This window comes from Sinocyclocheilus anshuiensis, unplaced genomic scaffold, assembly GCF_001515605.1.
Source record: "Sinocyclocheilus anshuiensis isolate Anshui unplaced genomic scaffold, SAMN03320099.WGS_v1.1 scaffold802, whole genome shotgun sequence".
Taxonomy (NCBI): domain Eukaryota; kingdom Metazoa; phylum Chordata; class Actinopteri; order Cypriniformes; family Cyprinidae; genus Sinocyclocheilus; species Sinocyclocheilus anshuiensis.
In genome coordinates, this window is record NW_015547667.1 from 752,225 (window position 1) to 769,328 (window position 17,104).

The 17,104-nt window shown below is 36.4% G+C and overlaps 1 protein-coding gene across 2 annotated transcripts in view; it reads right to left on the reverse strand.

Moving 5' to 3' along the window:
* Positions 1-1,139: 1,139 nt before the first annotated feature.
* Positions 1,140-17,104, reverse strand: part of LOC107702650 (podocalyxin-like protein 2) — a 20,057-nt gene continuing 4,092 nt past the window's right edge. The window contains exons 2-9 of one of the 2 annotated variants that reach the window (XM_016505030.1): positions 13,950-14,210; positions 10,092-10,262; positions 7,900-8,585; positions 6,932-7,006; positions 2,977-3,133; positions 1,954-2,015; positions 1,591-1,770; positions 1,140-1,360 (exon numbers count right to left, since the gene is read on the reverse strand). In XM_016505030.1, coding sequence (XP_016360516.1) covers positions 1,148-1,360; positions 1,591-1,770; positions 1,954-2,015; positions 2,977-3,133; positions 6,932-7,006; positions 7,900-8,585; positions 10,092-10,262; positions 13,950-14,210 — 1,805 coding nt within the window. In that variant the 3' untranslated portion in view covers positions 1,140-1,147. The remainder of the gene's footprint in view (positions 1,361-1,590; positions 1,771-1,953; positions 2,016-2,976; positions 3,134-6,931; positions 7,007-7,899; positions 8,586-10,091; positions 10,263-13,949; positions 14,211-17,104) is intronic. The other variant, XM_016505031.1, reaches the window with a different exon arrangement.

A 17,104-nucleotide genomic window follows, 5' to 3' on the forward strand; every position in this document is an offset into this window, starting at 1 on the left:
GTCAGAATTGTGAGATAAAAAGTCGCAATTACCTCTTTTATTTTTTATTCAGTGGTGGAAACGGGCTTCCATGGTTTCTACCATTGGCCATCGTTATCTTACAAAAAAAAATTTTTTGAATTCCTCACACAAGTTTTTTTCTTAGTGGTGGTCACTAAACCTATGGAAGCCTGTTTCCGCCACTGAATAAAAAAAAAAAAAAAAAAAAGAGTGTGACTGTGTCGCAATTACCTCTATTATTTGTTATTCAGTGGCGAAAACGGGCTTCCATACTAAACTCACTATAAACCGTTTTGTATGGAAACGAACTGTTGTGAAGATACTTCAAAACTCTCGTTTTTTTTTTGTTCCACAGAAAATAAAAAGTCGCAATTACCTCTATTATTTTTTATTCAGTGGCGAAAACGGGTTTCCATACTAAACTCACTATAAACCGTTTTGTATGGAAACGAACTGTTGTGAAGATACTTCAAAACTCTCGTTTTTTTTTTGTTCCACAGAAAAAGTGGCAGAAAGTCTGGAGGCGTGTGTGAGATAAACGACATATTTCACGTTTTGGGTTGAACTATTGCTTTAACAGTGCAATAAACTATTTTCCAAAAAATTTCAAACTGATTTTAAATGTTGTGAAGATACTTCAAAACTCTCGTTTTTTTTTTGTTCCACAGAAAAAGTGGCAGAAAGTCTGGAGGCGTGTGTGAGATAAACGACATATTTCACGTTTTGGGTTGAACTATTGCTTTAACAGTGCAATAAACTATTTTCCAAAAAATTTCAAACTGATTTTAAATTATAAAATGCCTCACTGATTGTTTGACACATTCGATTTAAATCAATTCTGCACTGAAAATTGTCCCATTATCATACAAGTCGCCGTTTTTAAAGCACTTTTTAAAAGTCCGTTTAAATTTAGTAACGCAGATAAAGAGATAAAATGCCTCACTGATTGTTTGACACATTCGATTTAAATAAATTATGCACTGAAAATTTTCGCATTATCATACAAGTCGCCGTTTTAAAGCACTTTTTAAAAGTCCGTTTAAATTTAGTAACGCAGATAAAGAAAAACGTCATACAAGCCAAAAGACATCACATTTTATACAGCACATGTTTCGAAAAAGCTTGAAAATGTTTTGTTTTCCCAAGATTAAAGGTGCGTGTCTTCCTCTTGGTTGTCTTCCTCGTTTTTCCTGGGCTTATTGAGGAGCACCTGCCATCCGCTTCCGCCGTCCCCGCCCACCGTCACCCCATTGGCGCTGTGTTTCTTCTCCTGCATCTCTGATTGGCTGTCGCTTGTTACGTCCAGTGTGGGGTTGTCATGGCAACCGTTCTCCACAAAGTTCAGCTCTTCGCCTCTCGACTTCGGACGCGCCGTAAAGCAGAAGGGACAAAACCAAAGACAAATAGTAAATCAATTCGAACCCGAAACATCATTCAGAGAACGTTGAGGTTAGTCATTAGAATTCGAGCTGCATATTAATCACGCCCGAGTTGTGTTGACAGCATAATTTGTCAATACCACAGAACATTTGGGCTTGTAACATTACGTCAGTTGTTGTTTTTTAAGCAAACACCATATCAAAGACCTACCATGTTTTTGAGTTTGGGTAAACGACGCTGCCAGCAGATATAGATGATTCCAGAAGCAATAATGAGCACACAAACCGACCCGATGATCACTAGAACCACAAACAAATTTCCGTAGTCGCTACGTGTCTGACTGGGCCTCGAGTGGCACGTGTTCACGGTCGAATAATTCTGAATTCCAATCTGAAAATAAATAAATAATAATAATAGTAATACAATTAAAATAAATCACAATAAATGCTAATAATAATAATAACAAATTAAAATATATAATAAAACTAAATCAAATAATAAATATTTATTAGAAATTATTATCCATGTTACATAAGTTTATTTATTGTATTATTTGCTGCATTAAAGTCTCACCTCATATAGACCTCTTGTGATTTCCCCTAACATTGACAGGACGTCTTTTGGAGGGATAATTTCTTCAACGAAAAGACAATATGAAGAGAAAATTAGACTAAAATACTATAGAAAGTTTTTTTTAAAGAGAGTTTATTTAATAAAGAACGGTTGCATCAAAAAAAAAAAGAATAAAGTACACCGTAGTAAATAAAATGTAGCCTATTTTAGGACCATTAGGATTTTTTGCATTGTAAATGCTTTTAAAAAGAAATGACAAATAAGCACATTTACCCTATCCACACAATTATTCTATCCGAACACATTTTTAAATAAATGAGCATAAATCACACTCAGTGCAACAAGTACTACCATATCATATGAATAATTTAATGATTTCTAGAAACACTATATTTTAGTGTCCTTGTTACACGTTACATGAACTTACTATAGTAATAACAATAAATTATGCATAAATACATGCATTTTAAGGTCTCCTTGTTACACGTTACACTATTATAATAACAATAAGTTATGCATAAATACATGCAAGTAACCCTAATCCTAACCATATAGTAAGTACATGTAGTTAATTAATATTATTCAGTACTTAAATAAATTACACTGTATCAAGGACACTGTAAAATAAGTGTAACCTAATTTCTTTATTTCGGTAATAAGAATTGGGGGCACAATGGGCTTCACTTTCATGAAAATGATAATAAATATGACAGAATGCAAAACATCTTAAACAGGTACCAAAACAGTCTTCATTTTCTTAATGCAAAATATAATTACTCATTTTGCTCTTTTGATTTTGTGAACACGACCTCAAACAAGTCTTTGACAGGCTTTGTAAGATTCACCGGAGTAGATACAACATCTCACTAATGCACCGCACAGAGATGTGAGAGATAATACGTGCTATTTTTATCCTTTTATATAGAGCATGAAATGAAAAGCCAACAAATGACTAACACCTCTCATTTAAACAATAAGCCTCACATTACATGTGACCACAGAGGCCCTGTGTGTGTGTGTTACCCTGCTCGCTGGCTAAGGCCATCAGCAGCTGGTGGTCCTGCTGTGTGGGTTTGCTGAGGAAAATGAGCCAGGAGCCTTGTGGGATGTTCATCTTTCTGGAGAAAGTGTTTTCCAGCATCTCCAGGAGTCTGTCGCCGCTCTCCGTACGAAACTCATCCTGTGAGACACACACAAGACACAAACCATCACTAAAATATCACTGTCCTGAAATGGTAAAACTGAGAAATACACTGATGTGTGTGTATGTATTAATTATATATACTAATCAGATTTTTTTCATTGTCGCCAAAAACTATGTGTGTATGTAGGCATATAAAATATATCATGAAAAAACATGAAACTCTGCAGTCAATAAATAAATACAATAAATTGAGAGAATAAATTATGTGGAATTTGTCAGAAAATACACATTGAAATGTAATATAGAGGACAAATTTAAATATATGAAATACTGTGAAAAACATCTAATGTTGCTAACAATAAAGAAATACAATAAAATGGGAGTATAAATGTGCACAAAATGTATTTACGTAAAAATGACATATTTCAATTTAATATAGTGGACAAAATATTTAAAAAAAAATCATAAAACTGTAATCTATAAATAAAGTGAAAGTAAAATGTGAACATGAATAAGGTGTAAACGAAAAATTATACTGTTTGTCAGAAAATGAACCTAGAAATTAATATAGCAAACAAAATTGACATAAATATATGATCATATAATTATATAAGCTTTAATGCACCATGCAATGTCGCAAACAATAAATAAATACAATAAAAAGAGTATAAATGTTCACAAAATGTACTTAATGAAATACAGCTCAATGCAATATAGTGGACCAAAAATATTAAAAACATCATAAAATGGTATAATCGATACAGTACAAAATACAGTAAAATATGAGCATAAATGAGTTGTACCTGAGTTGTATTTATGTTACAAAATTCGTGAAATTTGTTAAAAAAAAATACACCTTATAATGTAATATATTACAAAACAAAATCAAATAAATATAATATGATTATATATATGTTTTATGCATCATGAATAAATTAATACAATAAAATGGGAGTATAAATGCACAAAATTTATGTAAAAATGTAATACATGTAAATGTAGTGTATAGTGGACAGTATAAAAAAGATAAATATATACATCATAGAATAATGTAATTAATAAATAAAAATAGAATAAAATAGGAGCATACCATGTATTTATATAAAATAGAATTAGCATGGAATGTGTCAGAAAATACACCTTGAAATGTAACAAGCAAATAAAATCAAGTAAATAAAAATATATGATGATGATATAATATATATAATACCTATTGATGATTGAAAGAAAAAGTAAAATATTCTTTGAAATGAAATATGGGGCCAAATCAACACTCTCCACAGACAGACAACCAGTGACCCACCTAAAAACAGGTCTGCTTTGTCTGTTACTGAGACGTCATGTCTAAGATGTCTCTCCACCTTACGTTTGAACCCAAGAGGCTCAGTAACAGACATCCTCTGACCAGAAACAGACAGGCTACAGAAATCAGACTGGGTTTTGCGGAGTCATTCAGGTGGAGACTCCGAGCTCTCGTGCAGTGGGCCGGATTGGTTTCTGATCAATGGCTCTGCAGTGCTGCTCGGGCTCAAAGCAGGGCTCCATCGCAGGAGATTCGGCAGTTTATCACGCAGCTGTCAGAGTGCCAGCGGGGGGGAAAGTTCTCCACGATCATGCTGCAATTACGTGGCACTGGAGCGTTACCGTGGCAACAGACAACCAGCTTCTTTTACGCCGGCGAGAACGTGTATGTGCCAATGAAACATCACAGGGTAGCTTTACACGGATCGCAGGGGGATTCAACGGAGAACTGAAGAGTTTCAGAAGAGATCTTAATAATGTCTCAAACTGTGCAGAGACTCGAGTCAAAGACGGTGCTGTTATCGTTGAATAAAACAAAAAATGCCAAAAAAAAAACATGATATAATTGGCACGAATTAAGGATTACTTCCCATGACTGATTAATTATGACTGAATTCATTCATTACGACTGAATTCATTCCCACTACTGATTAATTTATTAGATTCCTAATTTTGGTACGTTGTGGCCACATTGTATAAGTACAACGGGGCCACGATTTACTGAAACGTGGCCATGAATTAATAAGTCGTGGGAACAAATTGTTAATTCATGGCCACCAATGTATTTTTCCTACGCATGTTACGTGAGATATATTTCAGTTAGTTGTGAAGGCAAATTCAAATTTTTGTTTAGTATGTTTTGTTTAGTAAGTTGAAGTACTAAAGTACTGTAAGTAAAACTAAAACACACATAATTGCTACAAATGTAACTAAAATTGAAAATATAAAACCAACTCAAAATAATAATAAACTATACGAGATCTCAAAATGAAGTCAAACATTTCTCATCAAATTCTCAAACAAAATTCTGCTTATGATCTTTAGATCGCTTTACTTTTTTATGCCAATTAATAAACCAAAAATGAATGGGTACTGGCACGGTCAAGATCCAAAAATGACAGAAAACCACCATAAAACCACAGTACAAGAAGCCAATATGACTTTTGCACTATATTTTACTGGTCTACTGACGCCATACGATGCTTTATGTGAAGAACAGACCCAAATTTAGCATACATTCAGATATGGTCTTTAAATATCATTGGTTTATACTGTAAGTCATATGGACCACTTTTGTGGTACCTTATTGTCAGTTTAGTAGCTCTGATCACTTACTTTGTTTTTGGGTGAAATTCAACATTACGTCACTTGTTCTCCAGTGGATCCTCTGCAGTGAATGGGTGCCGTCAGACTGAGAGTCCAAACAGCTGATAAAAACATCACAATAATCCACAAGTAATCCACACCACTCCAGTCCATCAGTTAACATCTCGTGAAGCCAATAGATACAAAGAAACAAATCCATCATTAAGATGTTTTTAACTTCAAGCACGTCTTCTATCCATAATATTGTTTTCTCCCGTGAAAAAGCAATCTCGTCTGCATCAGAAGAGAAATCTGCACAGATCAAGCAATGTTTACAAGCAAAAATAGTCCAAAACAGTTCTAAACAATTATGTGGTTTATTTTTTTATTGGGATTTATTTTATTTTTTATTATTTATTTATTTATATTTATTTTTATTTTGGATTTTGGATTCGTATTTTAGCCAGACGCAACAGTTTGAAGTTAAAATGTCTTGATGGATTTGTTTCTTACAAACACACAGCTTTCTGCTTCACAAGACGTTAACTGATGGACTGGAGTGGTGTGGATTACTTGTGGATTATTGTGATGTTTTTATCAGCTGTTTGGACTCTTATTCTGACGGCACCCATTCACTGCAGAGGATCCATTGGGGAACAAGTGATGGAATGCTACATTTCTTCAAATCTGATGAAGAAACAAACTCATCTACATCTTGGATGGCCTGAGGGTGGCATTTTAAGTAGGCTTAATATTTATTTTTTGGTGAACTATTCCTTTAAATAAAATATAATTGACAGGTCTAGTAGGACAAGATTAACCTTTAAGACACAACATTCGCTTCTGCATTTTGCAGTGCTGTTAACGAGTTCATGAGATTAAGAATCACATTTTCTTTTTTCTTCTCTATAAAGGCCAGAGGATTGGAAACAAATGCGCTCAGCGCTCACAGCGTGAGTTGTTTGTGCTGAGCGTCGTTAGTTGTGCAGTCAGCATGTTTCTCAGACAGCGATCTTCCTGCAACGCTCAGCATTTCTGCTGCAGTACGTGAAACGGGCTCTGAGCGGAACATACACCTTAATTAAGAGTAATTCATTCAAATCGTGATGGAAAAACTGATTTTTATGAAGAAAATGCAAGTGGTTTGCTCATGCAAGAACAATATGTGGTTGGGTTAAGGTTAGCTAGAGAGTTCTGGGTTGGGTTTTGTGAAAAAGCAGCACTTACGCAGTCAAAGTTGTCCGTCATGTTGAGTATAACGTAGCCCTTTCCTGCAAGGTTGCTCCAGTCGACACAAATCACCTGCACAGAATGAGAAACAAAGAGAGTCACTGGATTGCAGTGAATTGTTGTGGTTTAACCGAAATGCTCGCTGACAACCTGCCGCGCTGCCTGGAGAACAAATCTATAAACGCATTACTCTTCCAACGCAGTCAGATAAATCAATTGTGAAATAATTTCCAAGGCGACACAATATATTTCATCCAAACAAACAATTGAGAATTTTATAACAAGAACCACTTGTAGGATTCACTTGTTTTGTCAATATTTTTGAAAGCTGAAATGATAAAAAGTACATAACATTACTCCTTACCAGTGTTGTTATTGTTAGATCAAATTAAAACTATTAACGATTTTTTTTTTTTCTTTGGTAATTGAAATTTGGAAGTTGACATAATATATAGAAATTAGATGAAAAACTGAAAATTAAAAACTTACTAAAATGAAAATTTTAAATATTGCCTTGGCACTTACCGAAATAAATATGTGAAGATGAAGTACCACAATTACTACAATTGAAACAAGAATAAATTAAAGCTTAATCGAAATTTTAGAAAACTGCTAAAAAAAAATGTAAGTTTGAGCTAAAATTAAAACGGAAAATCTAAAAATAAAAGCTAATCCAAATTCTTACAAGACATTTCTTCTTGTTATTATGTTTATATATTACTATTATTATTATTAATAGTATCATATCATGATATACTTTACTATTTGTCATATATTCATATATTATTCAGTGGTACATATTTTTATTTTTGAGCACGTACAGCTGAATTCTGATGGTCTTTAAATTTTTTTCTGCTTCAAACATTGTGTTTGAACATTTTATACAAGAAGGAATATATTATTTTATATATTATTACATATTATTATAGAGCTCAGTTAATTTCTTATTTTCTGCCACTGAGTACCTGCTCGGCCTCCTGGGACAGCTCTGAGTCGTGCAGCTCCGTTTCAGCGAGATATTCGGTACCGCCGTGTCGAAGCTCCGCCCCCTCCTCATCCTCGGGTGTGGTGAGCGGCGCCCCCTGCCAGGCGGTTTCGGTGAAGACCACGGGCGGCAGATCTGAAGCGGGGGAGGACGAGGGTCCGGTTGTGAGCGGCGTGAGGTACCGCCATTCGCCCCCTTCCTCCTCATCTGGTTCGGTGGGAAAAACCACTACCTCTTCCTCGTCCTCATCTTCCTCAGAATCATCCTGGTGCGGTTTGTCCGGCTGCAGGGGCTCCCGGCTCGGCAGGGGCCCGATTTCAGGAGCCGTGGGTGCTTGTGTTACCGCACGGCCCCTCTCGTCATCAAACGGGTCGTCGGACATCAGGCGCCTGTCAGGCCCAGCTGTGGCCTCTGGCTGGTTCTGACGGGCGAGTCGGAGGACGGGGGGCATGGCTGTGGAGTGGGCGTGGTCTTCTGCACCTGCGATTGACGGCCCGGAGGAGGGGTGGAGAGGGAAGCCGCTCGATTCTGAATCACTCTCCCACTGCTCCGGGTCGATGGACTCAGTTGTGGGTACGAACAATGAGGAAGAGAAATTCGTCTCAGTGGGCTTTTGGCTCAGAGAAAGTGGCAAAGATGGTGGTTCTGGGGACGAAGGGCTGTAATCTATGAGGGAATAAAGCAAAAAAAAAGTTGTAAACATTTCGAAGACATAAATCAAATACACATACTCTACTATTCCAAACTATGCAGTGCTAAACTGTACTAAACTATTCTACATTATGCTTATGCTAAGCTATAATGGTATCGTTTGTTTTTGTAGTTGGTTTTTCAAGTTTGGCAGTATTGAGCTTTAGAGACCAACCGATATTGCCTTCATATGACTGATATAATACATATTATCTTCAAGTTAAATGTCTGAGAACCAATAATTATTTCTTTATTTATGCTGTTAGACTATATCAGGGTTGTTATCGTTAACTAAACTAAAACCATAAAAGTATTTTTGTTAATTCAAAAAATTACAAAAAATCCAGTTAGTAAGATTTCCCATTTAACTAAACACATCTAAATGCAATAAATCTAAAACTGAAATAAAATGAATAAAAATCTAGAGATTTAAAGACAAATTATACAAATACTAAAAAAAAAACACTAAATTACTAAAACGGTTGCTAAAGTTAAAGTGCAAACAGAAAATATAAAAATAAAATTATTTCAAAATATTAATAAAAACTAGAATAATGCGTTTATGATATTAAAATAACACTGTACTACAACTATAAAAACATTATATGCTTTAATAATATTTAATATTATATATTATAACTAATTAAATATTAAAATATGTAAATGTTTTTAGATTTAAATACTATTACATATGTTTTTATTGTTTTTATTTATGGAATTATATTGATGCTAAGTTGTGATATAAATGGTCAGAAACTTATTTTCAGATTTATTTTGGGCTACATCTAAACATAGCTTAACATTTTCTTTAGAGAAACACTATTTATTGGTAGACTTAATATTAAACAACCGATAACCAAAGTTTAAAAGAGTGAATATCGGTAGTCCGTCTCAAGTGGGATACAGTAAAGTCAAAGATGCCAAAGTCTTGTATAATACAGCATATTGAAAGCCTATTATAGTGTTTGCGTAGCCTAGTAAAAATTTAGTTTGTTGAGTGTAACAGGATAGTTTATTATAGTGTGGTATATTTATTTTATTTTGTATTTTATTTAGTAATTTAGCAGACGCTTTTATCCAAAGCAACTTACAAATGAGGACAATAAAAGCAGTCAAAACTAACAAAAGAGCAATATATAGCAAACACTTATTAAGAAAATGTTGCTTTCACACTATAGTATAGTAGGATATAGTGTAGTAAGATCTGATGGGAGCACACGGTCTTATTCATCTTTTGTTTCTTGAGTACAGCAGATTCGAGCAGCTGCACTGCAGCACTGCACCTGCGTCTGGCACAACACACACATCAGGGACCCGAGAGCTCTCGATTGCAGCCTGATTATTCATGAGACGCACACATTGCCACACTGAGACGTGCTGTAATGAGGAGAGCTATTGTCTTGTGTCAGCAGGAGAGAGCCGATATATCTATACTTTATCAAGAAAATTATCATAACTGGATGTAATATAAAAGCAGCATACCAGGGAATGTGTGGCAAGCTTTGGCACACTCCTCCAGCGACAGGAAGTTATTGCGATTTTCTCTGCAGCCCCCAAATATGAAGTTTTCGCACTTCTTAGTGATGGGGTTAAAGTGCCAGCGAGGGAGCGCCCCACGACAAGGTCCCACCTTCTTGGGCATCAGACAGCGCTCTGAGAGCACAAAAACAAACAGATACATGTACTGAAAGTGTCTTTTAGAGAACAATAGCACAACTCCAAATTTGACAGCCTGTGTTTCTCAACATCGCCTAAGATCCAGTGGAATCATTCCTCCCTCTGTTCAATTACTGAACTGCTATTGGCTTGGGATGAAAAGCATCAGGTAACTGGAGGTCTTCACACTAATTAAAGGTGGATGTGTGAAAGGGACAAGAGGACTAAAAACTCCTGAGAGTGTAGACAGAAGAGCACCAACCCACAGGGATAGACAGACAGACAGACAGACAGATAGATAGATAGATAGAACAGCAGATAGACAGACAGATAGATAGATAGATATAGACAGACAGAATGGCAGACCGACAGACAGATAGATAGATAGATAGAACAGCAGATAGACAGACAGATAGATAGATAGATAGAATGGCAGACATAGATAGACAGACAGATAGATAGATATAGATAGATAGACAGAGGGACAGACAGAGATAAAACAATTAACCAAACATTTTCAAGTTTCTCAAGTTCTAAAGCAGATAGCTGTGTTGTTGTCTTCAGGTCCATTCAGTGCACCCATAGAGTCCCAACTATTAACCGAAAAATGTTTCAAAGGAAAACGTGAGTGTTGTGCCAAGGTTTATTACTTAGGATTATGGGTTTGTTCAAATCACTAATATGAGAAATTATAACATTGATGTCTCACTTAGCGTACAGCGTGAGTGTGCCAGCTGAATCAAGCTGATATCCACCAGAGAAAATAAAAAAAATTCACACTCCTCACGGCAGAAAATCATTGGACAGCTCCGTCCTTCTCTCTGCCTCATGCGCACACACCGGAAACAGGCCACTGCGGTTAGCGAGCTAGCAGGTGAACTAAAAATAATACTGTTTTCGGGCACATTAATTCCCAGGCGTTGTGTAGAAAGCGGATATATTTTCTCTACTCTGGGCTGTGCTGCAAAACATGTCCACGACCACAAGGTGGACTGAAGAAACATCAGTGGAATTGTTAAAGCCGACAAAACTCTAATCAACAAAAAAAGATAAACATCAGCAAGGGACTGCAGGTGTCGAGGAAATGACTCAAGATAATGAGTCCTAAAAGCTGTTGTTCACACCACTTTACACCTCTAACGGCCTCTTTGGCAATCAAGTCATTTTTGCGAGTTAAATAACTGTGTCTAGAGGCCGAGTCATACAGAGGTACTGCCCTAATATGAATCTGTCGTCATTCAGTGCCTTTGCTGCACAATTTACAGGTGCAGCGTATACTTTTTCAGTCATTTTCGAACATAAATACACAACCAAATTTCAATAGGAAATGAATCGAGTCATAAAATTGTCAGAGCAAGTATATTTACACATCTAGTTGATAAATGTCAAACATTTGATCCACTTTCGAACATACTATTGCAACCAAATTGCACTCTTAATTAAGTCAATTCGTTGCCAGAGCGAATACTGTATTAACACCCTAGCTTACAAATGACAAGTACTTGACATTTTTCCAGTCGCAAATATGCAACCAAATTTCTTTCATAATTTAAGTAGGTCATACAGTTGTCAGAGCTAATAATTGACTAAAAAAAGACATGTACTTGACCCATTTTTCCTCATCAATATGCAACCAAATTTTGTTCATAATTGAATCAAGTCAGATCAATGTCAGAGCAACTATATTGACATTTCTAATATACAAATGACACGCAAGTTTGGTTGCGACAAGCGAAATTTAGTTGCAAAATTGTAATTTTCGAATATAATATTGCAACCAAATTTTGTTTGTAATTGAATCAAGTCAAAACTTTGTCAGAGCGAATATATTAAACACCCCTAGTTGACAAATGGCAAGTAGGATCATAAATACCAAAATTAAAAAATAAAATAACCAAATTTCATTCATAATTAAATCATCTGATCGCTGTCAGATCAACTATAGTTACATTTCTAGCTGACAAACGACAAGCACATGACCCAAATTTTATTGTAAATGTGCAACCAAATTTTGTTCATAATTGAATCAAGTCAAAACGTTGTCAGACCGAATACATTTACATTTCTGGTTGACAAATGACAAGCACTTGATGCATTTTCCAATGTAATATTGCTACCAAATTTCATTCGTAATTGAATCAAGTCAAGTTGTTGTGAGAGTGAATAAATTCCCAGGCGTTGTGTAGAAAGCGGATATATTTTCTCTACTCTGGGCTGTGCTGCAAAACATGTCCACGACCACAAGGTGGACTGAAGAAACATCAGTGGAATTGTTAAAGCCGACAAAACTCTAATCAACAAAAAAAGATAAACATCAGCAAGGGACTGCAGGTGTCGAGGAAATGACTCAAGATAATGAGTCCTAAAAGCTGTTGTTCACACCACTTTACACCTCTAACGGCCTCTTTGGCAATCAAGTCATTTTTGCGAGTTAAATAACTGTGTCTAGAGGCCGAGTCATACAGAGGTACTGCCCTAATATGAATCTGTCGTCATTCAGTGCCTTTGCTGCACAATTTACAGGTGCAGCGTATACTTTTTCAGTCATTTTCGAACATAAATACACAACCAAATTTCAATAGGAAATGAATCGAGTCATAAAATTGTCAGAGCAAGTATATTTACACATCTAGTTGATAAATGTCAAACATTTGATCCACTTTCGAACATACTATTGCAACCAAATTGCACTCTTAATTAAGTCAATTCGTTGCCAGAGCGAATACTGTATTAACACCCTAGCTTACAAATGACAAGTACTTGACATTTTTCCAGTCGCAAATATGCAACCAAATTTCTTTCATAATTTAAGTAGGTCATACAGTTGTCAGAGCTAATAATTGACTAAAAAAAGACATGTACTTGACCCATTTTTCCTCATCAATATGCAACCAAATTTTGTTCATAATTGAATCAAGTCAGATCAATGTCAGAGCAACTATACTGACATTTCTAATATACAAATGACACGCAAGTTTGGTTGCGACAAGCGAAATTTAGTTGCAAAATTGTAATTTTCGAATATAATATTGCAACCAAATTTTGTTTGTAATTGAATCAAGTCAAAACTTTGTCAGAGCGAATATATTAAACACCCCTAGTTGACAAATGGCAAGTAGGATCATAAATACCAAAATTAAAAAATAAAATAACCAAATTTCATTCATAATTAAATCATCTGATCGCTGTCAGATCAACTATAGTTACATTTCTAGCTGACAAACGACAAGCACATGACCCAAATTTTATTGTAAATGTGCAACCAAATTTTGTTCATAATTGAATCAAGTCAAAACGTTGTCAGACCGAATACATTTACATTTCTGGTTGACAAATGACAAGCACTTGATGCATTTTCCAATGTAATATTGCTACCAAATTTCATTCGTAATTGAATCAAGTCAAGTTGTTGTGAGAGTGAATATGTTAACACCACCAGTTGACAAACGATAAGTACTTGACCCAATTTTTTAACGTAAATATGCAACCAAAATGTTTTCGTAATTGAATTGTCATTCCAGTGTCAGAGCGAACATTTCCACCCTTGATTGACAAATGAGATTCATGACATCAGATGAAAAAGGAAAGTCATTTTCTTCATGCCTTTGAAAGTTTACATAAACAAACTTAATGACTTTGTAGTAACATGCGTGAATAATGTTTCGAATTACTGCTTCTACTCACCATTCATGGCACTTAGGTCAACGCTGGTGTCTTTGGTCTCAATATGAGAGTTCTTGCCGTCCTCGCTGTCTTCGCTAAAGAACCCGGAGCTCTCCTGAGAACTCTCCATGACGCCAGGCCTGCGTTCCCTCGAGACCTCATCGTGTTCCTCAAAGCCTACGGGAACATCCAGAACTGGCCCGTGGGAGCGGAGAGGGTTGGGTAGGAGCGCTGGATCAGCACTCAGAACCTCGGCACACACCAGAACCAGGAGAACTGAACCTAAATGAAAGAAAAAGAGATATAATAAGCTCACTTTTTGAACTTGGATTCATTCAATACACGAATCAAAATCAGCAACAAAGAACCAAACCAACTCCTTCACCATAAATGAATCTTTCTTAATAGCTTCAACAGTGACAGATGGTTTCAAGGATGTATGCATCCATCGAACACTGACTGGAGACATCTTTTGAGTACCGGCCCTTATGGGCTTCAACCACAACTGGCTCTGTATCATGCCGGCTTAGCGTTGTCTCTCAAACCACCCGGTCTTATCTTTCCAGGTCACCACGGGATTAGCATTGGTTTAAACACTGGACAGCCGAAAAAGGCGACAACTGGGCTGAAATCTGCTTCTGGCTCTTCTGTTGGAGCCAAGTTGGAGTTTAAAAGCCAATTACACAATTCTCTAATTCTGACACGGATTTAGTTTTTATTCATGGGTCTGTTTAATGAAATATATTCTCTAGTGAGGCTCGGTTTAGTTAAGGAGACCAGCAGGCTGAAAGTTTCGGCGACTCTGGTATTATATTTAGCAAGTGTGTGATTGTGTGGTAATTAACAGTGTGGAAAAACCGGGCACTTCCTGCTCCAATTTATGAATCAATCAACTTTGCCTTCTGGAAACATTCCAGTGGTTTTAGAGACCCGGGACATCCAGTGAACTCAAGCCATGCAATGCTGCGGAAACTACCAAAATGGGACACTGCTGGAGAGTATAATTCCAAATAACCAAATGACATTTACTGAGTAAATTTGAGAGAATTAAAGACTAAAAGACCACTTTATTTTTCGAAAAACTTTCTACATTATCAGTAATGCAACGTTCTATTCAAGTCGGATTTCGGAAGTCTGAATATCCAACAATCCACTTGGAAAAGTGCAACAAAATGTCAATTGAAGTTGAACATCAATACACCTGCAGAATTTAAGCTACACACTTAAAAATAAAGGTGCTTCAAAAGGTTCTTCAAGCGATGCCATAGAAGAACCATTTTTGGTTCCACAAAGAACCTTTCAGTCAAAGGTTCTTTAAAGAACCATCTCTTTCTTACCTTTTTATAATCTGAAGAACCTTCTTTCACCACAAAGAACCTTTTGTGAAACAGAAAGGTTCTTCAGATGTTAAAGGTTCTTTATGGAACCATTTAGACAAAAAGGTTCTTCTATGGCATCGTGAAGCACCTTTATTTTTAACAGTGTAGCATACAATTCTCCAAAATTTGGAAAATTATACAACTTTGTTGCCATGGCACTTTCTTATTTGCGTTCAAATACGGTGCAAAAACTTGTTGCACAGGCTTGATGTTGATGATGCTGAACACCTTTGGTTCTTGGATCCAAATAGATAGTCCAAAATAAGATTTTAGAGCCAAGATTATCAGTGAATAATTACGTTGTGTCTGATCCTAATGCAAAACTATCTGACTTCAAATGACTTGGAATTCAATGCATAAGCAATATGGACTTTTATCGTGCCTTTATTGACATTTGGCCATACTACTTTAGAATAAAAAGAAGTAATGATTACAGAATTTAAATTTTGGTTTTTTTCCATCTTTAGATTCTTCCTAAACATCTACCAACCAGTAAAGCATCCCAAAAGTGAAGTACCAAACACAGTGTCACCTCTATCTCTGTGATGCATGTCCTTAGAAAGCGTCAATGTCCCGCCCCAGTAGATCACATTAATTATGGTTGACGCAATCTTATTTTGCCTCAGTGGACTCCGGTTTCTGCAAGGCTACTTCTGACCTCGCTTGAACAGCGAATAGAGAATTTGCTGATGCCTGAACCCAAACACGTCTATCTCTGAGGAACGCTCCTTGGCCTTCTGCCCCAGAGATGCTCTCAAAGTTTGGACACATTAAATGGTACATTAATCATAAAAGCTAATATCTCGTTCATAGAGGCTCTGCGGCAACAAAACCTGTCCAGGATCTTTGCACTTGGGGAGTTGGATGAATGAAATGAAACTTAAGATGATGCATAAACCTGAAGGACAAAAGAAGAACTTTAATAACAGCAGAGAGGCACTACTAAAAAGAGGACATATTTTGCTAAAATGTTTGTAAGAAGAACTTCAAAAAAAATCTCCCTTTACTCAGTTCTCTGAATTAATAAAAATCTACTTATTTATGCTTATCATTTAATATTTAGTGTGTTTCCTGAGACAAATAAAATACCCCAAAGATGTTTCGGACTTCAGGATGAAAATATGGGATATTTGCTCATTTAAGTTCTTATTTCAGGAAGATTTGATGTATACAGGTCAAATAAATAAATAAATAAAATGGTCAATAACCTGTCTACATCATATGTCACTCCAAATAAATACATAAATTAAAGGGGTCATGATGCGATTTCAATTTTTCCTTTCTCTTTGGAGTGTTACAAACTCTTGGTGCATAAAGAAGATCTGTAAAGTTGCAAAGACTAAAGTCTCAAATCCAAAGAGATATTCTTTATAAAAGTTAAGAGTCAGCCACACCTACCTAAAACGGCTCATTCTAACACGCCCCAACATATCTACATCACTATGTGGGAAGATTTGCATAACGCCGCCCAAATGTTCACGCAAAGAAAGAAGGCATAACTTTTATTCTCGCTGTAGTATTGTTGCCGCCGCCGCCATGTCGTGAAGACGCTGTGTGCTTCGTTGTGAAAGCGAAACTACTTTGTTTGGCCTTCCAAAAGAGGACGATATCGCTTCGTCATGCCTGGAGCTGATCCGTGCAGGTCGCTAAGGAAATACATCAACTTCGCGCTGTCGATCGCCGGATCGGCTTTCACCGTGGATGAAGCGGAGTCCAGCCCGGGGTCACCCCATGTGGTTGCCGCAAGCATGCCGGCCTCCGCTCACTCTAGCCTGCCATGTGTGACACTGCGCTTCG